Source organism: Agelaius tricolor, unplaced genomic scaffold, assembly GCF_023055355.1.
Source record: "Agelaius tricolor isolate 1412-34295 unplaced genomic scaffold, bAgeTri1.0.p SCAF_19, whole genome shotgun sequence".
Taxonomy (NCBI): domain Eukaryota; kingdom Metazoa; phylum Chordata; class Aves; order Passeriformes; family Icteridae; genus Agelaius; species Agelaius tricolor.
In genome coordinates this window covers 15,989,913-16,005,767 of record NW_027269279.1, presented here as the reverse complement: position 1 = coordinate 16,005,767, position 15,855 = coordinate 15,989,913, and the positions used below count along the sequence as shown (strand labels likewise).

At 54.7% G+C, this 15,855-nt stretch overlaps 1 protein-coding gene across 1 annotated transcript in view; it reads right to left on the bottom strand.

Moving 5' to 3' along the window:
• Nucleotides 1-455: 455 nt before the first annotated feature.
• Nucleotides 456-15,855, bottom strand: part of NTN3 (netrin 3) — a 31,792-nt gene continuing 16,392 nt past the window's right edge. The window contains exons 4-7 of the mRNA XM_071444577.1: nt 10,107-10,256; nt 9,121-9,174; nt 2,289-2,363; nt 456-2,027 (exon numbers count right to left, since the gene is read on the bottom strand). Coding sequence (XP_071300678.1) covers nt 1,699-2,027; nt 2,289-2,363; nt 9,121-9,174; nt 10,107-10,256 — 608 coding nt within the window. The 3' untranslated portion in view covers nt 456-1,698. The remainder of the gene's footprint in view (nt 2,028-2,288; nt 2,364-9,120; nt 9,175-10,106; nt 10,257-15,855) is intronic.

Here is a 15,855-nt window from a genome sequence, read left to right as displayed (position 1 = left end):
GCCCACGTGGTCCCACCTACCCATTACCCCTCAGCTTCTAGCCTCCCCACACCTCTGCCCATGCCCTTTGTAGACACCCAAGCACCCATGGGACCTGAACAATGGCACTGCAGGCCCTCTCAGCTCTGCAATGTCACTTTCAGCATCTCCAGCAGCTTCACTAGTGCACCTGTATGTCCACACAGACACCCCCAGGGCCTAGATCCTCACTCCCCAAATTCCCTTGTCCTGAAACCCAACAGTGCTTCACTAGTCTCTTCAGCTGGAAGCTCCACCACCACCCTGGGATGCTGAAGCCCAGAAGTACCAGCCTGGAATGGGGAGTCACACAAGCTGCCATGGGCTGGAAAGGGTAAAGTTTCATGGAAGACCATTAGGCTACAACCCCTCACTGAGCCATTCAATAAGCAAGGCAAGGTTTGTGTGGAAAGGAATATCTATTGTCAGAGCACCTATTATTTCTATTTGTATTTATTAAGCCAAGACCGCTACAATCTCAACATGGGAAGATACTGGTGTCTGTTTAACCAGAGACTAATACATGGTGAAGAAGATATAAAAGCCTAGAGGTGGATCAATGAAAACTCTTTCTTCCTGTCACCTCTGCCTTGTGCATCTCCGTGGACAACCTTGGCCAATTCTTCCCAGGAGAGCACGCAGTCTGGCCAGCTCTGAAGATGCACACCAAGGCAGATGGTCACTTGGTGTCTCAACAGAAACAGGAGGAATTATGTCAGTTGGTACCAGGTGAGAATACAGGCACATAGACCTGGGTGGATGGATGATTGTGCATGATGGCTCCAGTCAGGCTGGCCAGTCCAGCTCAGGTTCAGATGGAGCAGGTGGACATGGGAGGGGAAAATGGTGTGTCCAGGTCTTTCTCACTGGGTTGTCTGGACTAGGCAACAGGACAGTGGCAACCAGGGGTTGCCAGGTCTGTCCCTTTCTTCCTGGTGGACACAGTCCTGCCTGGTAGTGGCCACCAGCACACTGCGAGGGCTTGACTTCTCCCTATGGCACTGCAGCACAGCACAGGTCCTGCCCCAGCCAGCAGCACTGGTCCATGTGAGCCCAAGGTCACTGGGGAATCAGGCCTTGTAAAAGTTCACTTGTCCTTCCTGATGGAGGTCCTGGGGCTGGACACTCTGCAGCACTGGACAGTTTCCACTCAGCCTGCCCGCACATCGGAATGAGGGACAGAAGACTCTGACCTCCTGTTCCTCCTGGGCAAGGAGAAAGGCAGAGAGAGGTCTGGCAGCAGCACATTTTCAGAGTGAGGAAGAATCATACCCTGGATGCTGGAGAAGGGAGAGCTGTCAACTGAGATATCAGCACTGGGCAGAAGACAACTGTGTTAAAGGGAATACAAATGCCTTGAAAATGAGCTCCAGAATGCCTGGAGCAGGGCACCAATCCCCTTCAAGCTCCTTCAGGTGACAGGCACCCACAGGACCTTGCTCCACTTTGCTCCTTATTAAAGGTTTGTCATTACTGCATTATTTTTAATACACACTTAGAGAAAAGGACTGACACGCACACCCACCCGTGCACACGCACACAACAGGAAACCATTGCCAAAATATACACTATAGACAAAGAGTCCATTCACACTATGTATATGTACAGAGTCTGTGGTGCAGTCTGGCAGTGCCCATCTGGGCTGGGGCTGGCAGGGGGGACAGGGTGGGTGCAAACCCCTCAGGGCTTCACACACTTGCCCTTCTTCTCCCGCCGCTGCAGTTTCCGAAGGCGCCGTGTCCAGGCGTCCCGCCACTGGATCACCAGGCTGTTCTTGTCGGCCATCAGTCCGGGCCGGTCAGTGGAGTTCTCACTGATCCCCATCACCAAGTACTTCTTGCTGATCTGGATCTTGGGGCACTTGCAGGACAGGTCTTTCAGGTGGATCCACAAAAAGTTGTCACCGCGCTTGACCCTCTCATCACGGCACTTGTAGACAGAGAGGATGTTGATGGTGAACTTGGCCCAGTTGGCCACTGTCTCCATCTCAAGGATGTTCACCTGGACCACTGAGGGTAAAAAGGGAGAGGCACAGTGATGGGGGATGCTTTACCTTGCTTCCCAAAGGAAAGTTGGGGACAGGAACTGCCCTTCCCCAACAGCCCCACCTGCCCCATCCATTGCAACTCTGGGAGGGCTGATTTGGGGACCTCTCTCTATAGGGAGTGTCTCCCACCCCCTGGATGCTTTCATCTGCCCCACCCACGGCCAGCCCTCATCTGCCTCTGGGCCAAAGCCCAGGGTACCTCAGGGAGGTTGGAGGTCCTTACCATAGTCCTTCTTGCAGTACTTCTTCATGTTAATCTTGTAGTTGCCCTTGGCTGGTTTGCAGTAGGAGTCACAGTCTGCAGCAGAAGAACAGTGGGTTGAGCACTGAGGGGCGTGGGGGGACTCATCCCACCACAGGGGAAGAGGGAGTGTGGTGGAGGGGACAGCAGCAAGACCCAGCCTGGCAGAAGTTGGTGAGTCCTTGACTCCTCCTGAGCCAGGGCCTGAGCACGGCTGGGGACAGGGGTCTGTTGAGTCCAGCTGCTCCCCTGGCACCTCACAGGAGCTGGGGGCTCAAGGATCAGCACGAATGGCTGATACCACATCAGCTGGGAAGAGGAACCGAGTGACCTTGTGCGCCTTGAGCAGACTCTGTCACTTGTGGCAATGGTGTCCTGCAGGATAAGTCAGCACAGGGGTAGTGGAGGAAGCCTGGGGGCTCCTTCCAGACACAGAAAGGGATGGATGGGAGGAATGTAGGTGAGGTGAGAGTGGCCTCCATGAAGGGCTGGCAGGGACCATGGCCCAGGAGAGTCAACAGAACAGCTGTGACCCTGCAGTCCTGGGGGATGAGGGAAAAGAGGATTTGGCACCAGTCCCACAGTCAGCTGCACAGGGGACACAACCAAAGGCAGGTGTGACACTGGACCAAGGGGGTCATGATCCTCAGAGTGATTCAGCTCTCAGGGGCCAGAGTGGTGGGAAGCACTCTCAGGGGGCAGCCCCTCCAGGGACCTGTGCCTCGTAGGTTCCCACAAGTGAGGAAGGGGACTCAGGCTGTGGGAAGGAGACAGGTGAGGGAAGCTCTACCATATCACTCCTGTGCCCAGGCATCCCCTGCTCAGGCTGCTCCAGAGGGGCTGGGGAGGCCACCAGGCTGTCCTCCACTACCCTGCTGTCCCCCAAGGCTCCTGTCCTCCAGGAAGCTTTTTTCTGTGCATTTCTAAAGCTCCTAGATTTGCATCTCAAGCAGAGGGAGGGCAGGGAATGCCTCTTTGCTTCTCCCCAAAGCCTTTGATCCCCACAATTGCCTGAAGCAGCCCTGCTCTCCTTCTTTCTTTACCCTGCCATCTTCCTTTGAACATCTCAATTTGTCTCTTTCTAAATGGCACATTTTTTTTCTGAGCCCATCTTTCTTCTTTTCTCTGCCTTTTGCAGGTTCTCCCTCTGGTTTGGCCCCATGTCCCAGGACAGAGTCAGCAGCCTCTAATGTTGTCTTTGTTTGCAGGTTGCCACAGTGATCACTGGGGATGGAGGCAAAGCTCTGGGGGAAGACGGGGAATAACAGAACCCTGTGCCAAGGGGAGGAGGAGAAATGAGGAAAGAAAGAAGCCCAGGAGGACAAACTCACCCTGGGCTCTGCTGTTCTCCTCTCTGTCCAGCTCCTTTTTATCTGGGACTTCATGCCACCTGTTCCAAATTTGTCAGTGATAGAAGCAGTGCAGCATGAAGCCAGTTCTTGGCAGAGGAGGATGAGGATTCTCAGTTCAGCCCCCCCATGCTGCCCCTCTCTCTGCCTGGGCTGGCAGAGCTGCCTTGGCCCTGCTGCCTCCCCTGAAACAGCCGAGGTGGCTGCAGAGGGGGCTCAGAGCCCCTCCATACGGGGGGTGGCTGCTAAGTGTGCTGGAGTGCTTGGCGAATGCACTCACCCACTGCATCCCTGGGATGTGCTACAGCCTCAGCCTGGACCCTGTTGCCTCCCCTGGGATTTGCCACAGCCTCAGCCTCAGCCTGCTGTGTTCTCTGGGATACCCCACAGCCCCATCCCAGAGCCCACAGCGCCCCTGAGAAGCCCCAGCCCCACACACTGCTCTGCCCTTTCCTGCTCCATGAAGGGACTCGAGGCACAGCCTCCCTCCTTGTTTTGGGGCATGCCTGTCAGGACAGGAGCCCCTTTCCTCCCCAGCCAAGGGCACAGAACCCATCCTGCCCCTGGCAGCAGCTGCCACAGGCCTGCCCAGAGACACCGAGGGGGGCATGGCCTGGGCTGGGTGATGGGTGCTGGGCTGGGGGACTGTGGGGTGATGTGTGCTGGGAGGAGGCTGTGGGGCAGCCTCAGCCAACCTGCCACCCCTTCCCTTGGCAATGGGGATGAAAGAAAAGCAGAAAGAAATCCTGTAACTGCCCTGGGGTCCTGCTCATGATTAACAACATAACACTGTGATTCAAAGGAGCTAGAAAATGGTGTTGGGAATTAACAATTTAGGGTTAGTTTGGGGATTTTTTAAACCATGGCTTTGTGCTGTGGAGGAACATTCCTCAAATGTAAAATTAATTCCTGCTCCCTTTATCTAAGAAACTTGGGAAGAAAAATATGTCCAAATGACTGAAAACATTTCCATCCCTTGGCCCTGAGCACATGGCCTCCTCCATCACTGGGTGTGGGGCAGACATGGGTGCTGTGGCTGGAAAGTGGCAAGGGATGTCAGGGCAGAAGGATTCTGCCTGTACCTCCCCTGACTGCCTCTCCCTGAGCATCCTGTCCTGTTCCTGCAGGGTTTTGCCATGGGGGGGCTCTGCTCAGGAGCCACCCAGTCCCGATGACACCACAGCGATGGACCATGGTTCCCTCCTCCCTGGGATGCTGTGTGCCCGATGGGGCTGCTCCACAGACAGGCCCTGAGAGCCCATGGCTTCACACATTCCGCAGGGCAGTGGGAAGAAGAGCTGCTTTAGCTGCCTTTCTGCTGTCCTGTCCTGTGTCTGTGCAGCTGGATTGGGCAGCCAAGCCCCACAGAAGGGCTGGGGGTCAGCAGAGACCTGACACAGCCCATGGCAAGAAAATGCACCCACAAACCCTGAATGCTTCTGCGGCTCCAGGATATGCAGCCCCATCCCTGGCACTGCTGCATGTCTGGGACAAGTTACAGAGCAATCTCTGAGACATCACTGGGATGTATTACAGCCCCATCCCTGACACTGCTGCATCCCTGGGATTCACCACAGCCCCATCCCAAGCACAAATGTATCCTTGGGACATGCTACAGCCCCAGCTCTAACACTGCTGCATCCCTACAGATGCTACAGGTGCAGAGTGGGAGGAGGCAGCTGAGAACCAGAGCCACTGGCCTGGTGTAGGCATTCCCCATCCCTGTGGGTAGTGCATGTGGGAGAGGTGGCAGGTTTGCACATCTGGTTTACTTCTCTCCTTGAAAAAAAGGAATATTTTGTTTTAAGAGAGATGTAACTTAATCAGGTGCTATGACTGCAAATCTTTTACTGCTTACTTTGAATTCCCTTAAAGCCTTGTTTTGCACTCCATGAGTTTTGTTAATTCTGCTAATGGGGAACGTGGATTTTATTTTTTTTCCACTAAGTGGAAAATATTTTAAGATAATAATAATAAAAATTATAAGAAGTGGACCCAGGACGTTTCATCACTAAGCCAGTCAGTTGCTCAGGCACAGACATCAAAGCTGGACCTCAAAGGCTTTGGAAGATTGGAAAGGCAGGAGAAAGCTGGGAAAAGTGAGGCAGAAGATGGCAATGTCAGTGAAAAGCCTGGACACACCCAGGGACTGAACCCCAGCATGGAGGAGGATGGGGAGAGGGCGGGAAGCCCAGCACCTGAGCATGGCAGCCCTGAACAATGTCCTCCTGTTCCTGCAGCCAGCACCTGCTCCAGAGGCAGGGAGGGAGGTGGGGAAATGGGGGGAGAAGGGGCTTGGAGGCTGCCTGAGGTGCTGAGGCCCCTTGGGGAGTGCCTGCTTAGAGACAGCTGGGGCTCCTGAGGCAGAGGGGCATCAGGGAGCAGGCAGGGTGTGGGTAGAACTGGCAGCCCTGCTTGCAGGACAAGCACACCAGGTGCAGGTAACCCTGGCAGCACAGCCAGGGCAGCATCACCCCCATCTCTGATCTCCCCAGCCAAGGGAGCAGCAGGACCCCCACTGGGTCCCCTGATCCTCCAGGGCACCGGCTCTGGGGAGAGGCAGCTACATTGCATTAAGGATATTTGAGCTAGAAGCCAGAAATCTTAAACCAACAAACCCACAGATAAACTGGAGGCAGTTTGTGGCAGACCTGCTCTGCTAAAACAGAGCAAACAACCTAGCTCTCTGCCAGTGCTGTTATTGTGCAGCTGAACAGCTCAGACATCATTGTGAGACTGTTCCTATTTATAAAGCACTGGAGGGGAGTCACCTTGATTAACTCTGCTCCACGCCGCACTCTCTGTTGGCAATAAAACCAGTGAAATCTCTCATTCCATCTCCCCTTTCTTTCCTTTTTCCAAAGCCTGATGTTCTCAGCTCTCTCCTCGCAGCCAGCAGGGTGGGCAGGGCAGGCAGCAGCAGAGGTGGTGCTGCTTTGCCCTGTCCCATGCAGCTTCCCCCAGCAGTGGTACCGTCACTTCAGCTCAGCACCTCCCCATCGGGCAGGATGTGCACTCCAGGTCTCATCGCTCCCCCTCTGCCACAGTGAGGAGTGAAACCTCTGCCAGATCCAGGCAGGGCTGCTCCTCACTGTCCTGAAAACACCCTCTCTTTTCCAGAGCCTCTAGGGGCAGGGCTGTGAGGGCTCAGCATGCCCATAGGTGCTGGGTGGGGTGCCAGGCCGTGCAGAGCTCCCAGGCTCTGTGCTACTCCTTGGGGTCCATGTGTGTTAAGCTAGCACGGCTCTGCAAGGCACTGCAGGTTTCTCCTTGTGCATCTCCCCTCTACATCCCCATCCACACACTTTACTCCTGCCAGAGGAACACAGAATCATTAAGGTTGGAAAAGGCCTGCAAGATGATTGAGTCCAACCTTGAACCAAATTCCACCATGCCCACTAAACCACATTGCAAAGGGACACATCTACTCGCTTTTTGAACACTCTCAGGTGTGTTCAAAATTGTGACTCCACCACTGCCCTAGGCAGCCTGGTTCACTGCCTGACAATCCTTGCAGGGAAGAAATTTTCCCTGATGTCCAACCTGAATCCCCCCTGGCACAGCCTGAGGCTGTTTTGTCTTGTTCTATGACTTGTTCCCTAGGAGCAGAGCCTGACCTCCCCCTGGCTTCCCCCTCCTCTCAGTGAGCTGTAGAGAGAGAAGAGGTCCCCTCTGAGCCTCCTTTTCTCCAGCCTGTGCCACTTCATCTCCTTCAGCTATTCCTCATCAGACTTGTGATCCAGATTTCCCAAGCTCCTTTCCCTTCTCTAGACATGCTCCAGCCCCTCAGTGTCTGCCTTGTTGTGAGGGGCCAAAAATTCCATCTCTTCAACACAGCTCGTCCCTGGCTCTCTCCTGCAGCCAGCGAGTTCATGCATGGGGCCATCCTGGAAAATGTCCCCAGAGGGCTGGAGAGCACATCCCGGGCACACAGCAGCCTGGGAGGAGGCTGTTGGCATTTTCCACTGCCAGGGCGAGGTGGTCTTGGTAAGGAGAGCTGGGGAGATGGATACAAACAGAACACTGGCTGTCCAAGAAAGGAGTAGGCTTCCTTGGGATAGATGTACCCCAAACGGGGCACAGGGAAGTTGCTCACTAAATATGAGTGTGGGGAACTGGAGGGGCCCCTGCTGTCTTCACAGGAGGGTGTGCCATGGGATGGAGAGGAGGATTGTTTGGGATGTCTATTCCAACACAGTGGAATGCAGGGGCAGACCAGGCTCTTGGGGACAGCAGGAAGAGGGGTGGCCCAAGGAGGGAAGGGGCTGCTTCTTTCCCAGCTTTTCCCCCTCCACCCACTTGAAATCCCTACAGGGGATAGACCTGGGATGGCTGGGAACAGCCACACTGCAGTGCTGAGGGAGCTGCAGAAGGAAAACGAGGGGAAGGAGGAAAGCCCTGCTACAGCCCTCTTTACCCTGTTGGGTGCATCCTGCAGCACTGGAGGGCTCAGCATGGTGACACTGGATCCAGGGGCTGGCACAGCCCTGCTTGGTGCCATTGGGACGTGCCATGACACGGTGGGAGCTCAGAGCACTTGGGTGGGACCTTGGTCCCTGGCCAGGCTGGAAGAAGGACCCTAATCCATCAGCATAGGGAGCATCCATGCACCCACCCATTGCCCAGCTCCAGCCAAGCCTCTGCAGGAGCAGAAGTGACCCTGCAGCTTGTACTGAGATGCCAACCTTCCCACTCCAGTCTGGGGAACCAGGGCAGCTCTTGAGGAGCTCTGAGGACCATGGCAGCAATGCCTCCCTAGCCTGTGCAAGGCCTGCAGTCTGTCAGTGGAGCTGTCACCTCCCTCTGGGTGACCACAGCAGTGACACTGGTCCCTCCATGGTCCAATTACCCATGATCCCATCACCCTGTGCAGCCAGGACAAGCAGCTCATACCCAAACCCTTCTCTCCACCAGACCTGGATGACGTGAACACTGTGTCACCCATGTCCCAGGGGACACCTGGCAGCCTGTGCCCCGGCACAGGGGCTCTGGAGCCTGCCTGAGACCAACCAGACCCCCTGTGCCCCAGCACCTCCCAGAGAGCTGGGGTCTTGCAGAGGCCAGAGACACTAAGGAGAAATATCTTGCACTGGTGCTGATAAAAGGAGGTCAAGCAAAGCCAGCCCCAGGCACCCATTGGTGCCATGTGCCACACTCCCTGCCTTAAACCTGCCAAGGGATGGCGAGGCCCCAGTGGCTGCATCCCTGCTCTCCTTGGAGGTGATGGAGAAAGCCCTTCCCGAAAAAGTCCATCAGTCTTAGTCAGTTCCTTTCCAGAAATACATGAGATTTTAAATCTCAGTCACATCTTTCACCAAAATTTTTATCAATAATTTTTTGCCAAATGGTTTGGTAGAGCTCAGCCCTCCCCTGTGCTGTGCCAGCGAGAGGGAAGGTGGGATCTGCCCCCAGGTCTCTGGATGGGACTGAGGCCATGGACTCAGCCAGGGACATGGAGCACTCACCTGCAGGTGCCTCTGTGCTGGTGACCAGGGAGGTGGGGTTGATGGCAGGAATCTCTGGAAAAGAAAGGAAGAGGTATCTTAAGGATGAGATCCCCAGTTCTGGGGGTGACAACTGGGCAAAAGTGCTCTGAAAATGGGCCACAAGGAGATTTTGTTGGTCACAAATGAGAGATGATGGCATGAATCTGACCTGACCATTGCAGACTATTGAATAGACCTGGAGATGCACAAACTGAGCCCAGTAAATCAGGCCAGGCTGCAATTCTGCATTCCCCAAGGGCCCTAAGTAGTTGTGTGGGGATGTGTGGTCCAGGGATGGAGCTTCCTGAGTGCTCAGCTCACCTGAACTGAGTTTGGACATCAGACAGGGTGCTTGGCTGATCTCAGCATGCCTCAGGCTGCCCAGTGCAGGGATAGATGTGGGAAAAGATAACACTTTCTCAGGACTCTTGGCAGCAAAATCTGGGGGAATTTCTTTCCTAAACTCAAATTTGGTGAAGAACAGAGAGAGAGGAGCCAGCTCCACCAGTCACCTGCACTGCCACTGCTCCAGCAGCCCAGCAAAAAGCTGCAGGGTCAGACATTATTCTACTGCCACTTGGGTCAAATTCAAACCCACTGTGACAATAAACACAGTTTTATGCTGACCACAGGCTCTGGCCTTGCCCCAAAAGTCACCACACTCAGGGCTCAGCTGGGTGAGGAGAGCATGTGCTGTACCAAGCAGAGCTGTTTCACCACCTGGAAGCACTGACCTAAGAGGTCATCCAGAGCCTCCTGCACTGGGGCAGGTGAAGCCCAGGTCACCCCAGAAAGTGATCAGAGAGCTCTACATGAGCACCTCCTGGAGAACACCCTTAAGGACAGTCAGCGTCTTGTCTGAGCCTCCCACCCACCACAAAACATCCAAGGGGAGTGGGGGACCAAGGAGCATCCCCTGGGGCCCGTGAGGGTCCCTGAGTGCAGGGCAAGGGTGGGGCACTCACTGATGCAGGGGGCCACGGGCGAGCGGCTCTGCTGGTAGCCCTTGGCGCAGCGGTTGCAGGTGAGGCCGGTGACGCCGTCCTTGCACGGGCACTGCCCCGTGGTCTGGTTGCAGGTCTTGCCGGCCGCACCGACGGGGTGGCAGTCGCAAGCTGGGTGGGAGAGAGAGAAATGGGTATGTGAGAGGGGAGGCACAACACAAACCCCAAACTGGAGCCAAGGTGCAGTCCCAGAGCAGTGAAGAGGAGGGAGACCCTTTCAGAGCACCACTGGGAATCAGCTGCTGGGGCTGGCACAGCACAGACATAGGGGTTGGCCAGGGTATGGCCTTGCTGACAGGGATGCTCAGGAGGAACACCTGGAGCCTCTGCAATTCCCACAGGTGCCTACAGCCACCAGCTCTCATTTAAGATCTCATTTAACTCCAGGGAGATGTTCCTATTGCAGCAGTAAAAACCATTTTCTCCACTTGCTCCCCTATCTCTGAGCTTTTCAGTCCATGGAGCTGAACCAACACTGGGTTTTTACACAAACCACAAATCTTGTCTTGGTTTTAGAATGAAGCAGGTTTTCTCAATGTTTCCCAAACTCATAAACCTCTGTGCCCTTCCTGACTCCTGGAGACCCTGGGCAAAGGATGACCCCACACCTTTCTACCACAGTCTCTCTAGGGACAAGCCACACCTGAAAGGTGTGTGGGTGAAAGTTGTCTTTGCTCTCAGAAGAATGCTCCATCATGTCACGCTGGATGATGGACCCACTGAGGGTTGTCTGCATGGAGGGATGTGGGAAGGAGATGCTTGCTCAGAGGAGGACCTCCCCATCTGCTTGCCTGGAGCTGGGCTGGCAATGAGCTGGCGAAGTTATCTTGGCGTCCATCAGTGTAAGAGTTGAACGTGATTTCAAAGCAAAACAAAAACATCTCCCCCACCCACCCCCACAGCCCCCTGATGTTACCGTTTCCCTAATTTTCACCAGATGGGACTGGTGGGAGCACCATGGCACTTGAGCCCTCCTCCTGCACAGCCAGAAACCAGAGCGAGCAGCCTCTAATGGGGACCAGATGCTCCATCCTTATCAGATCTTGGCTAGGACTAGAAGCGGACATCTTTCTGACAGGGATATTTTGGGGGCTCAGCTGTGATAACAAATGGCAGCGAGCAAGGGAGTCTTGGCATGACACAGGGCTGTTGGAAACACAGGGCCTTTCTTGGGCCCCAGTGGTCTGTTCCTGGTGTAAAGTTTATGGACAGACATAAATCTCAGCCCAGTCAGGATCCAGTTCATCTAAGCTGATCTCACTGCATGCAGTGGAAGGTGGATTTCAGTGACGCCGGATATTTTACCCAGATCAGTAAGGCAGCTTTGCTCATCTTAAGTGCACAACCAATCACTGTCATCGGGCTATGAGCTTGGTCTCTGCCCACTTGCCCTACCATAGTGGGATTTCCCACAGTCCCACAAAAATAGACTGTTCCCTCCCATTCCCACGGGATGAGCATCCCAGGCAAGAGCACTGTCCCTGGTGGGTCCCGCACTGCAGCATGGTCCATCTGCAGCTTTAGCATCTCTGTCCTTCCTCATCCCAATGAAACCTGTGGAGAGGGCTGGCTCAGGGAGCCTAACCCAGCCCCAGGGAAGGCAGGCCTGGGGGCACGGTGCAGCTCTGCACTGCTGCCCACACACTGGGCCCTGCTGCTCCCAGCCTCTGGCTGCCAGGATCTGGCCCACGGAGCTTGAATGGTGGATTAAGTCACTAGCTTGGAGCTTAACTCATCAAGCTCTGCTTGCCAGAAAGCATGTCTTGCACCTATTTTGAGGGCATCTTGAGGCTTAGCTGCTACTGCTTCACCAGTTTTCATTGGAGAAAGGCTCACAGTTTACAGCTTTGTTTAAATTACTGGGATTAATGCACAGCCATCCTATATTTGACTTTTCAATTAGCACCACTGAATTAATCCTGAAGGTTGCTCTGCCTTTTCCATCCTCCCAGCTTTTCTATCCCACAGGGTCCAGCAGTGATGCTGGCAGTGGAGGGAAGCACTCCTCACTCACGGGCCAGTGGCTGAGGGCTCTGCTCGGTTGGACAGAACCTGCAGCTGGTATTTCTGTGCCTATTTCAAGGATGCTGCATCCCAGCAGAGGCAAACCATGGTCAAAGAGTTATTTAGTAACACATGCTGGGATTTGTTTAAATAAGATGTAGTAGTTCCTGGCCTCTGGGTTAGTGATTTGCCTTCTGAATATTAACTGAGCCATCTGCAGTCTGGTCTAGTGGAAGGTGTCCCTGCCCATGGCAGAGGATTGGAACCAGATGATCTCCAAGGTCCCTTCCAACCCAAACCAGTCTGTGATTCTATGAGCATCTGCCTTCATTGCGATGCTCAGCCTCTGCCCTGGGCCAGCGCTGTGGTAGGTGCACAAACCTTTGTTTAAATCCACAGCACACTGTTCCCATCCCCCTGCTCCATGCCCACTCTAAACATCCACTGAGAGGATCCTTGCCTTGCCTTTTTCCTGCAGGAGTGTAGATACCTGAGCTGCACGTATGAGACACATCGTTGGAAAAAACAAGTCTAAACTGTCTTGTCACACCTCTCTGTATTTATATGCCACTCTGGGAGCAGTAGCTCTCCATTGCCAGCACCTGGGACCTTGCTCCTCTTCTAAGGAGCTCCCAATCCCAGCAGATCCACCTCTATATAAGGGAGGAGTGGAAATGCTTTCTGCTTTACTGAAGGAGGGGCAGCCAAAGAAGCAGAAGCATCAGAGATTTTATTATTAACTCTGTTCTCCAAGGGAGAGCCAGGAACTGGCTCCCCAGACCCAGGGTACCACCTTTGCTGCCAGATCCTCCTCAACATATGCACCATGGCAGGGGTTGGCCCTGTGCACATGTTCATCTGGCTCAGCTGAGCTTTGCAGCACTTCCCAACCACAGCAAACCCTGCCAGCCCTCCGGAAGCAGCACCCCCAGCCAGCCTGGCAGAGCCCTGCCCGTGGCTTGGCACAGGGACAGAGGTTTGTCTGAGGGGGCACCTGTCCCACTCCTCTGCTCCTCTGCAGCCCAGGCACTGCTGGCTGCCATTTCTCCTGTGCTGCAGCATCTGTACTCACACCATCCCATCAAATCCTGGGCATCCTGGGATGCTTTGCCCACCCTGTCCCCTCCAGAGGAGCCACCTTGGATCAGAGATACTTTCCATCACTGTAATGCTGCACAATTTCTGCTCTGTGAGGGTGGTGGAGCAAGACTTGCACTGACAAATGGTAGGCACATGCAGGTGGGAGCAGCCAGGCCCCCTCTGCCTCCCCCATTCCCTGCAAGGAGAAGGACTTGAGCCATAGCCAGGTGGGAAACACTGCAACCTGCAGCTGCCCTGCTCCCACAAACCATGCTATATTCAGTAATCCTCCCTGGTCCCAGCCATATCCAGCTCGCTTTTATAGGTTTTGGCATTTTTTCTATTATTGCTCTTTGGTAAGTGCTCTCTTTCCCATATGGAGCAGAAATTGAGCCCCTCAATGCCCAGAGAAGTGGTGCTGGGGGCCCTGGAGAGGTGAATGCCTGCAGGGCGTCCACTTTGCTTGGTATTGTATCAGTTTTGGAGCAAAAATAGAAGGAGCTGGTCAGAGAATTACAGAATATCCCAAGCTAGAAAGGACCAAATATGATCATTGAATCCAACTCCTGTCCCTGCCCAGGACACCCCAACAACCCCACCCTGGGCATCCCTGGCAGTGCTGTCCAAACACTCCTGGAGCTCTGGCAGCCCCGGGGCTGTGCCCATTCCCTGGGGAGCCTGGGCAGTGCCCAGCACCCTCTGGGGGAAGAACCTTTCCTGATCTCCAACTTAAACCTCCCTAACCCAAAGAAGAGCAGAAACTGTTCCTTGGGGAGGGCTGGGAGGTGAGGTGCTGCCTCAGGAGATGAAGGGTGAGGTGGAGGCAGCACAGCCACCCTGGTGCCTCTCAAGTGTTGGGGAAGAGCCGGGGCTGCCTGCCAGCCCTCAGCACTTGACAGAATCCTCATGGAAAAGAGAATTTTGCTGCAGCTGCCCCAGTTTGGTGGTGCTGCAGCAGGAGCTGGGGGCTGCTGCCATCCAACCCTGGCCTCAGCAGAGCCAGGACACCCCCCCCGGGAATGGGACACAATCTGGGATGCTGTGCCATAGACCATCAGGATGCATGCCTTGTCCTGCTTCCTCCTCTTCCTCTCTCCCAGTGTCTCCCCTGTGTCACCCTGAGGATGCTGGCCCCTGACACAGCTTGGGACCTGGCTGACACCTGACACAATTTTCATCAGTGGTGTGGTGCCAGGGGCTGCCATGCCCACAGCCATAGCTGTGGCATGGCTTGGCCAAGGCCATGGTGTGGAACAGCTTGTGGTCCCTGGGAACACGGGCTGTGAGGGGGACGTGTCAAGTCAGCTGCTTGGGTTGTTGAAAATGATTAGCTCAGTTTGCTAATGAGCTGGCTGCAGGTAGGGCTCCTCCTGCCAGTGCCCTCTCAGCCCTGCTCCCGCTGTGACACTCCACGAACATGGGAAGTTTCTCCCTTCACTCCATCCTCTCAAGCATTCCTGGCAGTAGCAAGGATAAGAGGCACTGGCACACACCAGGCAATGGAGAGCTTTCCTTTATTATATCCCAGCCTGAATGAGCCAGACCTCCAACAGCACTAATGCACCTGACAGGGGAGCCCCAAAAGTCAAATCCTTCAATTCGGGTCCATGCCCACAATGTTAGTGGTCCAAAACCAGCACCAGGAATTCCTGAAGGCCCTACATGAACACACGAGCATTGAGTTCTTGCAGAAGGGAAGGGGCCTGGTGCCCACATGGCGCAGAATGCATTGGAGAGAGATCTGAGAGGGACACTGTCCTCCCTTCCAGGAGGTACTCACAATCAAAGACAGAAAAACAGGGATCAGGGATGAATTCTCAGCTTCTGAACAGCCATGGCTGACTTCCTGCCCATCTGATGTTCAAGTCTGGATCTCAACAGTCCTTAGGGACAGGAAGGGTGATTTCTTATCTCAAATTCTTTGGTGAAACTATTGTTTTGAAAAGGCTCCATAGACAGGCTGAGCAGGGAGAGGGAAGCGGAACCAGACAGGCTTGGCCAGGAGTTAAGAGGAGGGAGAGGAGAGGTACAGGTCTCATGATGTTTGGCACAGGCTAGGGACCTTGAGAGGTCAAGATGCAGTTTGATGGCTTGGAGCCAGTGTGGCTCCTGGCCAGCTCAAGGCCAGTTACCAGGAGCCACGGTGCTCGGCATCTCCCCAAAAACAGATCCCAAGAGCCATCCCACAGCTGAAAAACACAATGTGGGGTCCAGCCCCATGGCCCACCTGGGAGATGTGAGTTTCACCAGCATCCCCAGCCCTCCAGAGCAGGAAACCCATGCTCCAAGAATGTCTATATCCCAGACAACATCCATATCAGAGACAGGTTTCCAGCACATTTAGTCATGTCTGCTTCAGCACCTCCCCAGCATCTCTCCAAACACTGACCAATCGAGATAGTAACTGCAAACACACAGAACCCTCCCAGGCTCCTGGCAACCTGCTCTCTCCCTTCCAGTGATCCTCCTCCACCTCGAGTTGATGCTGAGCTCAAAGCGCTGTCCCTGCCTGGTGCCCTTGGGGTGGTAGAGGAGATCAGAGCGGTGGTGGCTGGAGCTGACCTGCAGCTGCCAAAGTGAGCAGAAGGAGATCCCAAGGATGGGAAGGGAGAGCAAGGAGACCGAG